The sequence below is a fragment of the Myotis daubentonii genome, chromosome 12 (genome assembly GCF_963259705.1).
Source record: "Myotis daubentonii chromosome 12, mMyoDau2.1, whole genome shotgun sequence".
Classification (NCBI taxonomy): domain Eukaryota; kingdom Metazoa; phylum Chordata; class Mammalia; order Chiroptera; family Vespertilionidae; genus Myotis; species Myotis daubentonii.
This window is the reverse complement of record NC_081851.1, coordinates 62,147,530-62,162,983: the sequence shown is the minus strand read 5'-3', so window position 1 is coordinate 62,162,983 and position 15,454 is coordinate 62,147,530. Positions and strand designations below refer to the sequence as shown.

The window sequence follows — 15,454 nt, the reverse complement described above, 5'->3', positions numbered from 1 at the left end:
GTCTTTTAAACCTGTCAGTTTTATGTGAAAGGGCCAAAAGATTCATCATGTCTGGTTCTCTGTTCAACTAACATTATCACCTCTATCATACAGTAACTTGAAATCCCATTTTCCAAATAAGATTACGAGTAACTTTTACAGTGATAGTTAGGAAAAGTAAATTATAGTATTATATGCTGTGTATAAAAATGTCTTAATTGCCAAATATAAGTGATTTAAAAATTTTACCAATGTAAAACAAAATAATTTTATATACGCATAAAGACTAAGCAAGGAAATCAGAGTCACATTAAGAGTCACATTCTAATTTGAAATATGCATGCCTCATCGTCATCATATCCGAAAGCACTTGGTAAATACATAATCAACGGCACATATTGATTCTCTCCATATCCTTCTGATATTCACTGAAGCTAGAATTATCAACTTTCTCAAAGAGGACACTGAGTCCAAAAAAGAGATATGTCTAAATCACACATTTTTTTTTCAATTCCTAGCATTTTTTCTTAAGATCTTATTTCTACTTCTTTCTTTTTAAAAATATCTGTCCATAGTAGTTAAAAATGCAAGCAGAGGAAATGGATCTGGGCTTCATCTCTGACTCAAACTACTCACTGTATACTTGGAAAAGCTTTTAATCTCTCTCAGACTCAGTATTTCATCAGTAAAATAGACAGATATATCTATGTCAGGATTATTGTCAGAATTAAGTGAAATAATGTTTAAGAAGCTTTACCCATTGAAAGGACTTAATAAATGCTGAAATACATTTTTAAATAAAGCTTGACCCATTGAAAGCACTTAATAAAAGCTGAAATATTCAGGATAAATTCACAGTAATTTGCTGATGTGAGTGTTTAATTTAGCCATTAGTTGAATTATTTCAGTGGAATTGAAAGGTAACAACATAGACCTTAGAATCATAAATCTGCTACTCTGTTCAGTAATTCTAGGCAAGTTACTTATTATCCCTAGGCTTGCTTCCTCAGGGAAAAATTAGATAGTATTATCTACTTTATGGCAGTGGTTTTTTCAAAACTATGCTCCTGATACTTAGAGTTCAAAAAAATAGTGAAACTAAAGTCCATGAAGAAAAGTGAATGGTTCTCCAGGCCAAAGGAATCCACTTTTATCTTTATCTTCATTTAGAAATGTCTTCTCTGTTTAAAACGTCAAAAAACACTGAGAGTCAGGTTTATTGTAGAGATTTAATAAAATAATAAGTAAAAAGCAGAGTTCCAGGCCTCCCGTAAGTTGCAAGCATTTAATACACAGTAATGATTATTATTACAACATTTCTTTAAGCAACATGATGATGACATTCAGGAAACTGAAAGATAGCAATTATCTGCCTAGTTCCTCTAATTTAAGATGAACTTACCTTGTAGTTCAGGGCCAACAGTAGTGATTATAGCACCCAAGCATCTACCCAAACACTGATGAACTTCCATATGTGAGGGTGGAACTGTCAACAGCAAGGTAAGAACTAGAGACAATGTTGGTTCCACATACCCACGGTACATGGGGCCACTAGAATCCACTATCAAAGCCAGTGAATGAAGAGACCAAGTCTGGAATAAAATATATTAATTTTATATTAAATTTTAGTAAATACTATCATCTTAATTTTTAATCAACGATCTAGAAACACTTAAAAATATATTCCTTAAGAAATAAAAGGTAGCACATAAGTTACCGATCACCAAGAACCAAAGCAACTGATATCTTTAAAGGTTCTCTGTAGCGTGGCTTTGAATGTCAGAAATAAAATGTCAATGGTGAACTAATTTTCTTCTACTATAATGTATATATATTTTACCCTGTCAAAGATAATGACTTACGTAATAAGTGTTTGATTCCATGGATGCTTATGGACAGTATCTTTATTGTATGTACTATTGGAGTTTTGCTAAAAAACTCGCCTGAAATGAAACAATGATCGTGACAATGTTCTGTACTCAGACATATTTCTAGAGCCATCACACACACACAACAGCTCTTCAAGTGCCATGGAATCAGTTCAGGCTCCTGTTTATGTTTACTAAGTACAAAGTAATCTCACTGGCTAATAGCATTTACAAAACTAACCCCAGAACATTATATGGTTATCAGCACAGGCCTGAGTAAATATGAAGTGCTTCAAACTGCCCACACCAGCGTAGAGCTCATCTTTTATTTCTACTGTTGGCAGCTCTAAAGGAGAGCTGGACCAGTTGGCTGAGGACAGAGGTTTCCCAACATGCCAGCTTAGTAGGAAAAAATCCATACCTTAACTTCTACTACCTGTCAGTCTACTACACCAATCCTAGAGAACTTAGCAACCTGACTTGGACAGGTTGTGTACAGAAACGACACCTACTGACAGAGTTAGCAAAAGTAGTAAGAAAACAGTACTTTGATGGAGTAAGACCAGAGCACACGCACACATTTTAGAGAAACAAATTAATGAAAGTAACAAAACTATAATAAGGATTTCTAAAGACAATATAATTAAAGCACAAAGGAGTTTCTAGAAATGTTAAAAAAACACACAAAAAACCCCAGAATTTATATTAAAAATTCAGAACAGGTTTTCGAACAAGACCCAACGATTTTGCCTCGGTTGGCTCCGGCTTGAGTGCAATTTCTTTTTGTTTCCAGCCCCCGCGCCCCCCTAACCACCCCCCCCCAAAATGTTCCGACCAAGGAATGCCTTCCGAGTGCTCGGGAGGGCGTGGCTTAAGTGTCCTAGGAAGGCTGGAAACAGATTGCAAGGATGGGGCAACCCCCACAATAAAGCCTCAACCAATGGCAACTCAGGTTTTAATTATCCATTTCCCCCAGAATTGGCTTTTAGAAAAATAAGCAAAACAGCGAAAAAGTGTGTGTGGGGGGGGGAAGAGGGGAGTGGTTAAAAAAAATTTTTTTTCAGTAGAAAACTGGGGGTGGAGGGTGGGGGGGGGGGAGTAGTTCTTGCTGAAACCCAAAATCAGTACCTTGAAGATAAAATGGAGGAACTATCATATAACAAAGTAAAAATACAAAAAAAGGGAAAAACACAATAGACTTAAATGAATTCTTTTAGGAATAATAATTCTAGTAAAATAAAAAGATACACTTATACAGAATTTGATGACATTTCAAAGCTTCAAGGACAGAGAGAAAAATTCTTACACACTGTCAAGCCAAAACATAAGGTTATAGACATAAAAAATATATTTCAGATATGTTTTTTGGCAAAAGCAATGAAAAGATGGAGGAAAAAAATAGTTATGCCCACAAGCAACCATTAATTTAGCATTTTATTAACATAGTAAGCTGTTGTTTTTTGGAAGTGGGAAATATATGCATAGTATAAAAGAAGAAGTTTTACCTGGATGCACAAAGAAACACTGCAAAGAAACTTTAAATAGTATTTGCACATCAGTTTTTTAGTTTTTGGTTTCTGTTATTTTTAATTTTCTAAAGAACTTATTTGGAAGTTTTTATAGATCACTGACTAAAAACTGAGATGTTAATACTTACTAAAATTTAATGTTTTAAAAATCAAGCTACCATTAGCCTCCAATGTACCACATTAGAAGACAGAAGATACTGAGACATTTATGGATAATCAAAGAAAGGGACTGTGTGCCAAGAATGGTATAACCAACTAAAATCTCATCCACATGTGAAAGCAGAGGAAGTTACTTTTTTTAAAAAAATATATTTTATTGATTTTTTACAGAGAGGAAGGGAGAGGAATAGAGAGTTAGAAACATCGATGAGAGAGAAACATCAATCAGCTGCCTCCTGCACACTCCCCGCTGGGGATGTGCCCACAACCAAGGCACATGCCCTTGACCGGAATGGAACCCAGGACCCTTGAGTCCGCAGGCTGATGCTCTATCCATTGAGCCAAACCGGTAGGGCAAAAGCTACTTTTAAGATATGCATACCACTCAAGACCCTTCCTAAAATATCAAGAAAGGAGTTGAGGATACAAAAAAGAAAACATTATTGAACAGTAAGTCTCCAGTAACTATAGTTAAATACATGTAGACAAACAACTGTGAAACATGACTTTTGAGTTAGGATTCTCAAAACAGAAGAAACAGGGAGGAACACTTAAGACTAAGTTTTGTACTATTCTGTGAAGATATAAACTAAAATATTAGCTTTGAGGAAATGTAATTGATCCAAAGTATAGTAAAACTAGAGGCCTGGTGCACGAAATTCTTGCACTCGGGGGAGGGGGCCCCCCAGCCTGGCCTGTACTCTCTCACAGTGCGGGAGCCCTGCAATCGATCACCCCAAAGAGATCGGCTGGAACGGCGGAAACCGCCTCCACACCATGTGGAGCCGTGGGACCCCCGGCCTTACTGTGTGGAGCCGTGTGACCCTCTATGCCACACAGAGCTGCCGGGACCCACCTCGGTGCCGCATGAAGCCGTGGGACCTCCAATGTCAAGTCCCTGCCCACCCACGCATGTCCACTGTGCACGCAGCCTCCTGGTGATTGCTCGTTACGGCGTGAGGGTGTCATGGTGTGAGGGAACCACGGCGTGATGACCATTAGCATATTAGCTCTTTATTATATAGGATGTCTTGTCATAAAAAGCCATGTAGGGCAGTCATTGAGAGGAGTTTGGTTTTAAAAAATTAAAGCAAAAGAGGGCTGAGAAAATGGTGAAGATAAAAGAAGGAAGATAACTAGCACCTATACCAGGGGTGGGCAAACTTTTTGACTCGAGGGCCACAATGGGTTCTTAAACTGGACCAGAGGGCCGGAACGAAAGCAGGGATGGAGTGTTTGTGTGAACTAATATAAATTCAAAGTAAACATCATTACATAAAAGGGTACGGTCTTTTTTTTTTTTTTAGTTTTATTCATTTCAAATGGGCCGGATCCGGCCCGCGGGCCATAGTTTGCCCACGGCTGACCTATACTCTTTTTTTTAAAAAAAAGTTTTTTTAAATATATTTTATTGATTTTTTACACAGAGGAAGGGAGAGGGATAGTTAGAAACATCGATGAGAGAGAAACATCAACCAGCTGCCTCCTGCACACCCCTACTGGGGATATGCCCGCAATCAAGGTACATGCCCTTGACTGGAATTGAACCTGGGACCCTTCAGTCCGCAGGCTGATGGTCCATCCACTGAGCCAAATCGGTTAGGGCTATTCTCTCTTTTTTAAATCCTTAACCACAGATATGTTTTTATTGATTTTAGAGAGGAGGGGGGAGAAAGAGAGAGAGAAAAAAACATCTCCATGTGAGAGAGAAACATCGACTGGTTGCCTCACAAATGTGCCCTGACCAGGAATTAAACTCACAACCTTTTGGTATACTGGACGTTGCTCCAACCAACTGAGCCACCCAGCCAGGGCAGTAGCATCTACTTTTTGACATAAATAAAAGAAGCAGCAACCGCCTGGGTAAAATAATTTTTCTTCCAAACTAGTATAAAACTGCATTAAAAAAGTAGTGTGGCACCTCTTAAGGAACAAGATTACTTGATTTTTATTTTTAACACTTTTGGGAATTTTGTGCTTTACATAGCTAGAAACCTTTACCAAGAAGTCTAAGGCAAACTAAACCTATAGACTAGTTTAAATTTAATAACTCGTTTGGGAAGAGTGGATTTAGTGTCTTTTATCTAATCCTAAAGGAACTCATTCATCATCTCAACAAACTAATGGCAAGTAGTAATAAAAATTGAACTTGTGAGTCTCAATATGAGGCTGGCAAGTTGGATGCTAATGCATTTATATATTATTAATATTTTCAGGTGCTTCAATGTGAAGTGGTAAATCAAGAATGCAGTACATCTTTGCATACAGAAGTTCTTGACTCTCAATGTAGTTAATTCTATTTGTATTTGTAAACAAACAAAAAATTCAGAGTACACTTGAAAATTCAACCAATAACCCTGGACCTGGGTTGGGGTATTAGGGGAGAGAGAGAAGGCTGGATATTAAAAAAAAAAAGAAGAAGAAGAAAAGAAAAAAAAGATCTAATAAAGGTAAGAAAATGCAAAAAAGAGAAAACAAATACAATGGATGATAAATAACAACAAGAAAATACGTTTAAAGGAATGTATGTGGAATGGGTTGAATTCCCAAAATACAGTTTTAAGATTAGGTTAAAAAACAAAATCCTGTTATATGCTGTTACATAAGACAAAAATGACAAAAAATGATCCTAATACATTTTTTCTACCAACCTATTAGAATGATTACAATTTTATACAGCAAATCATTTTCCTAACACTATTATTCAAACATTTTATAATGAGTAAAATCAATATTATACCTGGACTTCAGAGGATGTTCCATCTTGTGCTAGAGCCAATAAAATGCTGACACTGGTCTTCAGATGTTGTCCTGAGCCGATACCACCAACATAACGATGCAAACAGCCCAGAGCCAATGAATGCCCAGTTCTGGATACAACATCTCGAGCCGATTTCAACCTGGGAAAAAAAGTATTCTTCAGGGATTGGTTTTCTATTTCCCTGTGGCAATAACAAGCTTATAGCCACACAATAAAAAGGATTTATTATGGAAATCATGAAAGACTACAATCATGACTACTTTCTCTCTCCACTCCCAAACAAGTTACTAAATTTAAAATAGTTGGTTAAAGTGAATAGAAAATGTGAAGAGGAACTACAGCTTTTCAGAACTATTGCTCACAACCACTGCTTCCACACCTCCCTCTCCCACTAATGATTATTACATAGTTTGGTATAATTAGTACTTAAAATACAGTAATAGCTAAGAATGATTAATTTATATAACTCAAATATTGATTCTTGACCACTACTGATTTTCAACTTCTCTACTTAAGTACCTGATTAACAACCAACAGTCAATAATAACTGCACGTTATCATTTTAATCATATTTATTTGGAACTCTGAGGTAATTGTTTTTAATTAATATTAAAAGAAATCCTTAAAACCTAATGGTAATTTTCTCCTCTGTTTCAGGGATAATTTCAGAGATACACTTAGCAGCAGTTAGAAAAAGAATGACTCATTTTTAAAAGTGGGTAATTAATAGAAAAAATAATGGCAGGGGGAGAGGAGAGCAGTGGTGAAGAGAAAAGGACTTCAGAGCACCTCCTCAGAGCAGAGCAGACATAACTCAGAGACATCCTATTAGCATTCTTCTTGATTCCATTACGTAACATTCAAGAGTTGAAACTGAAGCCCTCACCACGTTGAAAGCACTTAGCGTATTACAACCTAGCTGGATTCTAGACTTTAATCAATTATTGAAATAAAAATGAAGGCCATTATGAGAAAAATCACAAAATATTGTCACATGCTATACCATTTGGAAAACATACAGCCTAGATAATAATTACTTATTAGTAATTACTAGACATCTAAAAAGACATCTTCGCTTATGAAAGAAACTTACTTGTTGGTAAAGAGTCTCACTTACTTGTCAAAGCTATATTGGGCCATTCTAGCAATAAAAGTTGCTTCTCCAACCACCTGAGCCATTCTTCCAAGAGCTTCCCCCGCTGCACATCGTAAGATGGGGTTGGGGTTGTCAAGAGCGCCCATAACCAGTGTCAGAGCGGATTTACGTACTTCCTCGGGTCCTAAAGTACTTTTATTCTCAGCCAGGCCCTATGGTTAATTTTTTTTTAAAGGCAAGTCATAATTCACATTAAATAAAATTTTTAAATGTGCATAATCTTTGAAAATATACATATATCTTCAGACATTATTTTCTTCAGTCATCTTTCCAGTGCATATAACATATAGATACCTGTTAAATTAGTGGTAACTACTTTCCTAAACATGATTCAAAACATGATACAGATACACAACATAGTTACAGTTCATGGGCCCTAAAACCAACAATCCTTGGGAGTTGTTTTTATATATAAAAACACTGTATTATTAAATTAACTGTTATTCAACTGATTGAAATTTATCATTATAACTTTAAGGAAGGCCTAATGAGTAGGAAACTTTGATTCATTTATATAAAAATTCTAGAGAAGATAATTATGTCACAAAGAGTACCTCCAATTTTATATCTAAAGGCTAAATTAGGTAATAACCAGTAACTGAATGTTGAGATAGCTTGTTCATCCCATTCCAAATGTTAATACTTCTGTTCTAGCTATACCTCCTGTCCTGGAACTTAATTTATTCATTGAGACCAAAAATCCAAGTTATGGTACCTGGGGAAAATGTTACTACAGCAAAGGCTTTAGAGAGCATATCTATATAGAAAAGAATACTGTACAGAAATATTACAGTTGGTTCACTAGCTTCCCAACCACTGAGGAAGACCATGACCACCCCACTTGTGTTTTGAAAAACTCAGATGTTAGTATTAGTTGACGATCTTTAAGAATGGCATATACTAACAGTTATGTAAATGGCACAAACCTATATTTCTACCAATGCCTGTATCCCCTTTCCCTGATGTTTATGAAACATGATTTACTTCATGCCCATTTAAACAGTTGTACTTGTTGCTATTTTACTTTAAAATAGTAATACCTTGTAATTAACTCAGTGCTAAATAATATAGTAAGTTTTCAAATAATTAACTCAGTGCTAAATAATATAAGAAGTTTTCAAATACATCATTAGAGGCTGCAGGCTGCAAAATACAGTAACAAACTCTGAGAGACAAAGCAATAGTCATTTCACTTTATACGTGTAGAAACTGATGTTAAAAGAAGACTAAATAAATTACACAAAGACATAAACCAAGTATTATGCAAAACCAGAACACAACCTCTAAATGCAGAATTTTTTCAACTATATAACACAACCTCTCCTGATTTATGGTCTAAACCACAAATCAAATTTAAGTTTCATCTTGTTAACTTTCAGCAGAATATTAGATTTCATCAGCCAGACATTTTTGAAAATTTCGACTGTCTGAACTACTGGCATTTGTAAAGTCTCAGGGGTCAAACTGAAAGAGTAACATTACTAAAATATAAAATACTCATTAATTACAATGAGCCTAATATAAAGTTTCTAGTAATTTAACTCAACTAATATAAAACATAGTTATCATGGGATATACTTTTAAACATCACAATAATCTAGTATGCCTGCCTTGTTAAAGGCATTAATTAAAATCATAGTTCAGAATATTTATTATGTTTTAAAGTAAATACCTTTAGTGCACTAAGAACAGCAGTAAAAATATTAAGCTGCACAGCCTGCTGGCGGACACCTTTGGCTTGTTTAACACATTCAGCAAAGTGATCCAACATCTGCAGTCTATAATAGAATAAGAGCAAATTAACAACACTTTTTACTCAAATATGGTCAAGAAATCAGAGATAAGAAAAGTATGACCTAATTGTTTAACAAATGATGCCTCAAGCTATCTCATTTCTAGCTCATTCCCACAGCTGGTCCAATCAGATCTCTTCCGTCTGAATTAGTCTATGGACAGATGGCTATCAATTGAAACAAGAAAAGAGACTGAATATTAAGTATCAACCAGGAAAATGGCTTTTAACATGAACACCAGTATCCAAAAAAGTGTATGGCATATAGTAGGTGCTCAGGTTTTCTTGAATAGAGTAACAATGATTGATTATGCATCTGTGTGGAAGATTTTTAAGCTGAAAATAAAAAATTGTGGTACAGTTTTAAAAAATATTCTCAGAAGAAAATAGTACCTCATGCCCTATCCTTAGAAACTAATAGGGAGATTTTTTTAACAAAGATTTAGCTTCGGTCAATTTTTTAAATGTAAAATAACAGAAGTGAGTTAGATTTTTATTCTTTCCAACATTTTTAAATGAGACAGCTAACAAAAATAAATCAATCACAGTCATTTGAGACTATTCTGATAAAAGAGAAAGATCATTTCAGATTCTTCTAAAAAAAAAAAAATGGGGTTGGGCAAAGGAATCTAGAGAAATGGATTTAGTTCTAAGGTAACTATGACCTAAAGTAGGAAATCAAAATCTCCCTAAGGACCCTATAAGGATTTAAGCTCAATTTACAATAGGACATAGATCTTGGGTCAAAGCACCCTTCAAAAATCACAGGCCCTGGCCGGTTTGGCTCAGTGGATGGAGCGTCGGCCTGCAGACTCAAGGGTCCCAGGTTTGATTCTGGCCAAGGGCATGTACCTTGGTTGTGGGCACATACCCAGTAGGAGTGTGCAGGAGGCACTGATGGATGTTTCTCTCTCTCATCGATGTTTCTAACTCTCTATCCCTCTCTCTTCCTCTCTGTAGAAAGTCAGTAACATATATTTTTTTTTAAAAAAATCACAGAATTCCTGCCTCCTATGGGAACTCCAGTGAGAACTACTGGGGACTAACACTGACTACTTCCACACTTGCTCTGACACAGATTCCCATTCTATCGATGGGTGAAAAGGCAGGGCATTACTCACAGTGCTTTAAGGTCACACATAAGAAGACACACATGGTCTCCAACATTACTGTTAAGCATCATTTGCCTGTACCTGACCTCGGATGCTTAACTTTTTAAAAAAGCGTATTTTAAAAATATCTTTCCTTATAAAATATTCATTTAATTTAATTTGAAAACTATTAACAAAAACTAATTACCCAGAAATAACCAGTTACCCCTGGGTACATTCATTTTCTTTAGGTCTTATTCTTATGTAAATACATGTACATTTTTATGTATTTTAAAATGCCAAACTGAGATGACTTCTTGCCCTTTATTTTACTTTTTTTCATTTATATTGCATAATGAGTATTTTCTGATATCTGTAAAAAGTATTCCAGCCTGTCATTATTTATTCCTCAATCACTGAATATTTGTTATTTATTATACTTTAAAAGAATTTATCTATTTATACATAACCTTGTTCCACAAAAGTGTTTGGCTATAATTAAAATATTTCTGGGTTCTAGCTCCCATAACTAGTTGGATTACTTTAGAGAAATCATGAAGTCTTAGAGCTGGATTTCCTTAGATTAAAACAAGGACACTAAAGTAGATACTTTATAAAATTCCTTTACATTTAAAGTTCTTTAACATTTTTATGGCAACCAATTGTTCTTAAAGATCATCTGGGTAAAGTAAAATTTCATATTTAAAAATTTCCACTCATTTTAAAAAGCAATAACCAAGTAACCAACATTTTTAAAAAGATAACATCTGTGTTATCTTTTACATATACATATAATAATATTTTTTTAAATTATTTAAAATATGTTTTATTGGTTTTTTACAGAGAGGAAGGGGGAGGGATAGAGAGTTAGAAACATCAATGAGAGAGAAACATCGATTAGCTGCCTCCTGCACACCCACCACTGGGGATGTGCCCGCAACCGAGGTCCATGCCTTTGACCAGAATCAAACCTGGGACCCTTCAGTCTGCAGGCTGATGCTCTATCCACTGAGCCAGACCAGTTAGGGCATATAATAATTATTTTTTAAAATTAACTCTTTATTGTTCAGATTATTACAGTTGTTCCTCTTTTTTCCCCCAATAGCTCCCCTCCACCCGGTTCCCACCCCACCCTGTGCCCTCACCATCCCCCCCGCCCCACTGTCCTCATCCATAGGTGTATGATTTTTGTCCAGTCTCTTCCTGCATACCCCCGCCCCTTCCCCCCTGAGAATTGTCAGTCCACTCACTTTCTATGCCCGATTCTATTATATTCACCAGTTTATTCTATTCATCAAATTATTTATTCACTTGATTTTTAGATTCACTTGTTGATAGATATGTATTTGTTGTTCATAATTTTTACCTTTATCTTTTTCTTCTTCTTCCTCTTCTTAAAGGATACTTTTCAGCATTTCATATAATATTGGTTTGGTGGTGATAAACTCCTTTAGCTTTTCCTTATCTGTAAAGCTCTTAATCTGACCTTCAATTCTGAATGATAGCTTTGCTGGATAAAGTAATCTTGGTTGTAGGTTCTTGCTATTCATCACTTTGAATATTTCTTGCCACTCACTTCTGGCCTGCATAGTTTCTATTGAGAAATCAGCTGACAGTCGTATGGATACTCCCTTGTAGGTAACTAACTGCTTTTCTCTTGCTGCTTTTAAGATTCTCTCTTTGTCTTTTGCTCTTGGCATTTTAATTATGATGTGTCTTGGTGTGGTCCTCTTTGGATTCCTTTTGTTTGGGGTTCTCTGCGCTTCCTGGACTTGTAAGTCTATTTCTTTCACCAGGTAGGGAAAGTTTTCAGTCATTATTTCTTCAAATAGGTTTTTAATATCTTGCTCTCTCTCTTCTTTTGGCACCCCTATAATTCAGATGTTGGTACTCATGAAGTTGTCCCAGAGGCTCCTTACACTATCTTCATATTTTTGGATTATTTTTTCCTTTTGTTTTTCCGGTTGGGCGTTTTTTTGCTTCTTCGTATTTCAAATATTTGACTTGATTCTTGGGATCCTCTTGTCTGTTGTTGGATCTCTATATAATATTTTTTATTTCAGTCCATGTATGCTTAATTTCTAGTTGGTCCTTTTTCATATCCTCGAGGGTCTCACTAGATTTATGGAGGATCTGACTAAATTTATCGGCGGTTTCTAGAAAATTCTTGAAAAACCTTGTAAGTATGGTTTTGAACTCTATATTCAGTAGTTTGTTTTCCTCCATTTCTGTCATTTGTGACCTGTTTCTTTGTCTCCGCATTTTTTATGCTTCCCTGTGTTGGTAGAGTGGCTTTGTGTGCTAGGTGTCCTATAGGGCCCAGTGGCTCAGCCTCCCCAATTACCTGTGGTGGACACTCTTGGTGCACCCCTTAGTGGGCTGTGTGCACAGTCTTATTGTAGTTAAGCCTTGACTGTAGTTGGTATCACTGGGAGGAATTGACTTCCAGGCCAATTGGCTGTGAGAATCAGCTGTGTCTATGGTGGGAGAAGTTCTGTGCTGGAGACACCCTTATGGGGCAAGACTTGCTTCAGTGGGGCTTTGGTGCTCACTGAGTCTGCCCCCTGAGTGTGTCCCTTATGGATCTGAGGAGTTGTAATCTCGATGGTCCCACTCTGACCACTGGGTACACTGGCTCTTGGATCTCTAAGGAGGTGCTAATTTAGACTCTGCCTGAGGCCACCCAGCAGGAGCTACGGAGAGATCTGCAGATTCCTCTTCTTTGTTTGGGGTTTGGAGGTACCCAGATGTGGCCCAGCTGTGAAGCAATGCAAGCTGCTGTGGGGCCTTGGGCCTTCTTTTGGATGTTCTGGGTCTCTCTGACCCAGCTGCAGTTAGTTAGGTAATTTCATATTGCAAAGGGCCAGGGCACTCATATGCAAAAGCCTCTGTGCACAGCTTGGGTGTGGTGGGGTCTCAGGGAATCAACAGGGCGGAGCAAACAGCTATGGCTAATCCTCAGCCCTGACCTAAGAGGCCCTGGGTCTCACTGTTCTGCGGTAATCGCTGCAAGCACCTCTGAGAGAAAGCCGCCCTCAAGTTCTGCCTGATGCCAGACAGTCCAGTTTCTCCCTGTATGAGTCTGGGTCCCCAGAGACTCGCCGGGAACTGGCATTCTGAGCAGTCGGGAGCTTGTGTCTCCCTTCCGAATGAAAAAGACAGCCACGTCCTCAGTTGCCAGTCCTTTCCACATGCACCTCCGTACCTCTGCACTTTATTTCCACACCTCTGAGTCTCAGTGTGCTTTTCTCTTCCCTTCTAATTGTAGAATTTCCACTAGGCCAGTCTTCCTGTGGTTCTGGATGATGTCCGTTTTGTCTTTCAGTTGTGTTTTTGAAGTGGTGGTGTGAGGCAGCAATTTCCAGTGTTTACCTATGCTGCCATCTTGGTTTCCATAATAATATTTTTAAGGCATATTTGTAAAGTAAATTATCTGTGAAAGTTTTGCATTAATTCATTTTCTGTGTTCCTTTTGGGAAAATGACCACACATATATTTAAAATGCCTACTAAATTTAGGGATGGCGAATGAGGACATAGAATATAGCAAACCAAAAGGTCCTATTAGAAAAAGAACCAGTTACCTTAGTTTCCCAAGTTCTAGACTTGGATCATCAAACAGACAAATGTTATTGGGGACTATTCCTTCAGTAACACAAACAAAAGACTTACCAAACTGATGCCCTTAATTAAAGATATAATCAAAACCTACTTATAAAATGGTGAACTATTATAATGGATACCAGATGCTAGTACACAGAGCCAAATCTTAAAGACAGTTTCAAATTATGTGGAATATTTTTGCATGCAATTTTTTAAATCATGTATGTATTCCTTATGTTATTAAATGTCTAAGTTTAATGTTTTACCAGTAATACACCCTACTGCAGAGTTAACTGGGATAGGAAAATCTATAGTTTGGATATAATTTACATAAAATGACCTGACTGACTTTATACTAACCGGTGTTTATAAGAAACATGAGGAAACACTACACCAAAAAGAGCCACGGAAGCATCAATGACTGAAACTCCGAGAGGAAGAGGACCAGGCACAGCTTCTCCAGCAGGTATTCGTAAATAAATGGAGGATGGGTCATGCTCCAGAGCCCCACTTCCGGATGCACTGTTTGGCTGGAGCTGCAAAAGAATGACATGAAAATCATTCAAAAATCTACTTTAGGAAATTCACTTACTAAGAACTGGGCATGAAGAATAGAACAGGTGAGGAAGGAGAAAACATAATAAAACAAAGAAGAACAGAATGATTGAGTTTAAAAAATTTTAAATAGGTAAAAATATAATTTGGCCTTTTAAAAAAGCCATCAGTAACACCTTTTATAAATTTAAGAAAAAGATTGTTCATTCTAAAACATGTTTATGCTACCCACCTTAAAATGTGCAAAGCAAAGCAAAGGCACTTAAACCCACAAACATTTCTTTAAAAGAGGCTTTAGTAACTCCTTTTAAAAGTACATACGAGGTAATGTATTCAATGGGCAAAACAGTTCTAAATGTTCAACCTACTAACTCCCATTCCTCTCCAACCTGTCAGAAAACAAACTAAAACAAAACAAAACACCAATAATAAAAAATCCAGCTAAAACTGGTCTTGGCCATAGACACCACAGGGTATCTAAATATAAAGAATATTGAATAAAAAGAATTCACCAAATTCTAACTATTGCTGTTTACCTGTTTTCACTATTTGTTTACCACCAGGAAGCCATCTTTACATGTCTAAAAAAACTCAATGAAAATTAAACCCTAGTCTACAATATTTTCTTTTTAAGTGACAAGGTGTAATAATAAAATGGTGTAAGTGAAAACCACCATGTTCAATTAAGCAAGTGTTTCAGTTCCCTGTATGGTTTACTACCTGGTCTTCAATTGATTTATGATCAGTTTCTTGCAGCCAGGAGCCAAGAAGAACACTATCATCATAGTGACAGAGGGATCTGAGGAGTGAAGTAGTTGTGTTGGCTGAATTGTCAGTCAAAGTGAATTCTGCCACCAGTTCTCTAAGAAGTGCATTGAAAGACCCTAAAACACAGAACTTCAGATCAGATTAAGAAGAATTTTGAAGAAAATCACAATCATTGCCCACAAAGAATAGCAACA

At 36.6% G+C, this 15,454-nt stretch overlaps 1 protein-coding gene across 2 annotated transcripts in view; it reads right to left on the bottom strand.

Moving 5' to 3' along the window:
* Positions 1-15,454, bottom strand: part of HEATR5B (HEAT repeat containing 5B) — an 83,554-nt gene that overhangs the window by 46,112 nt on the left and 21,988 nt on the right. For both annotated transcript variants that reach the window (XM_059660096.1, XM_059660097.1), the window contains exons 15-20: positions 15,213-15,376; positions 14,298-14,473; positions 9,125-9,230; positions 7,414-7,604; positions 6,276-6,435; positions 1,382-1,571 (exon numbers count right to left, since the gene is read on the bottom strand). In XM_059660096.1, the coding sequence (XP_059516079.1) occupies positions 1,382-1,571; positions 6,276-6,435; positions 7,414-7,604; positions 9,125-9,230; positions 14,298-14,473; positions 15,213-15,376 (987 nt within the window). The remainder of the gene's footprint in view (positions 1-1,381; positions 1,572-6,275; positions 6,436-7,413; positions 7,605-9,124; positions 9,231-14,297; positions 14,474-15,212; positions 15,377-15,454) is intronic.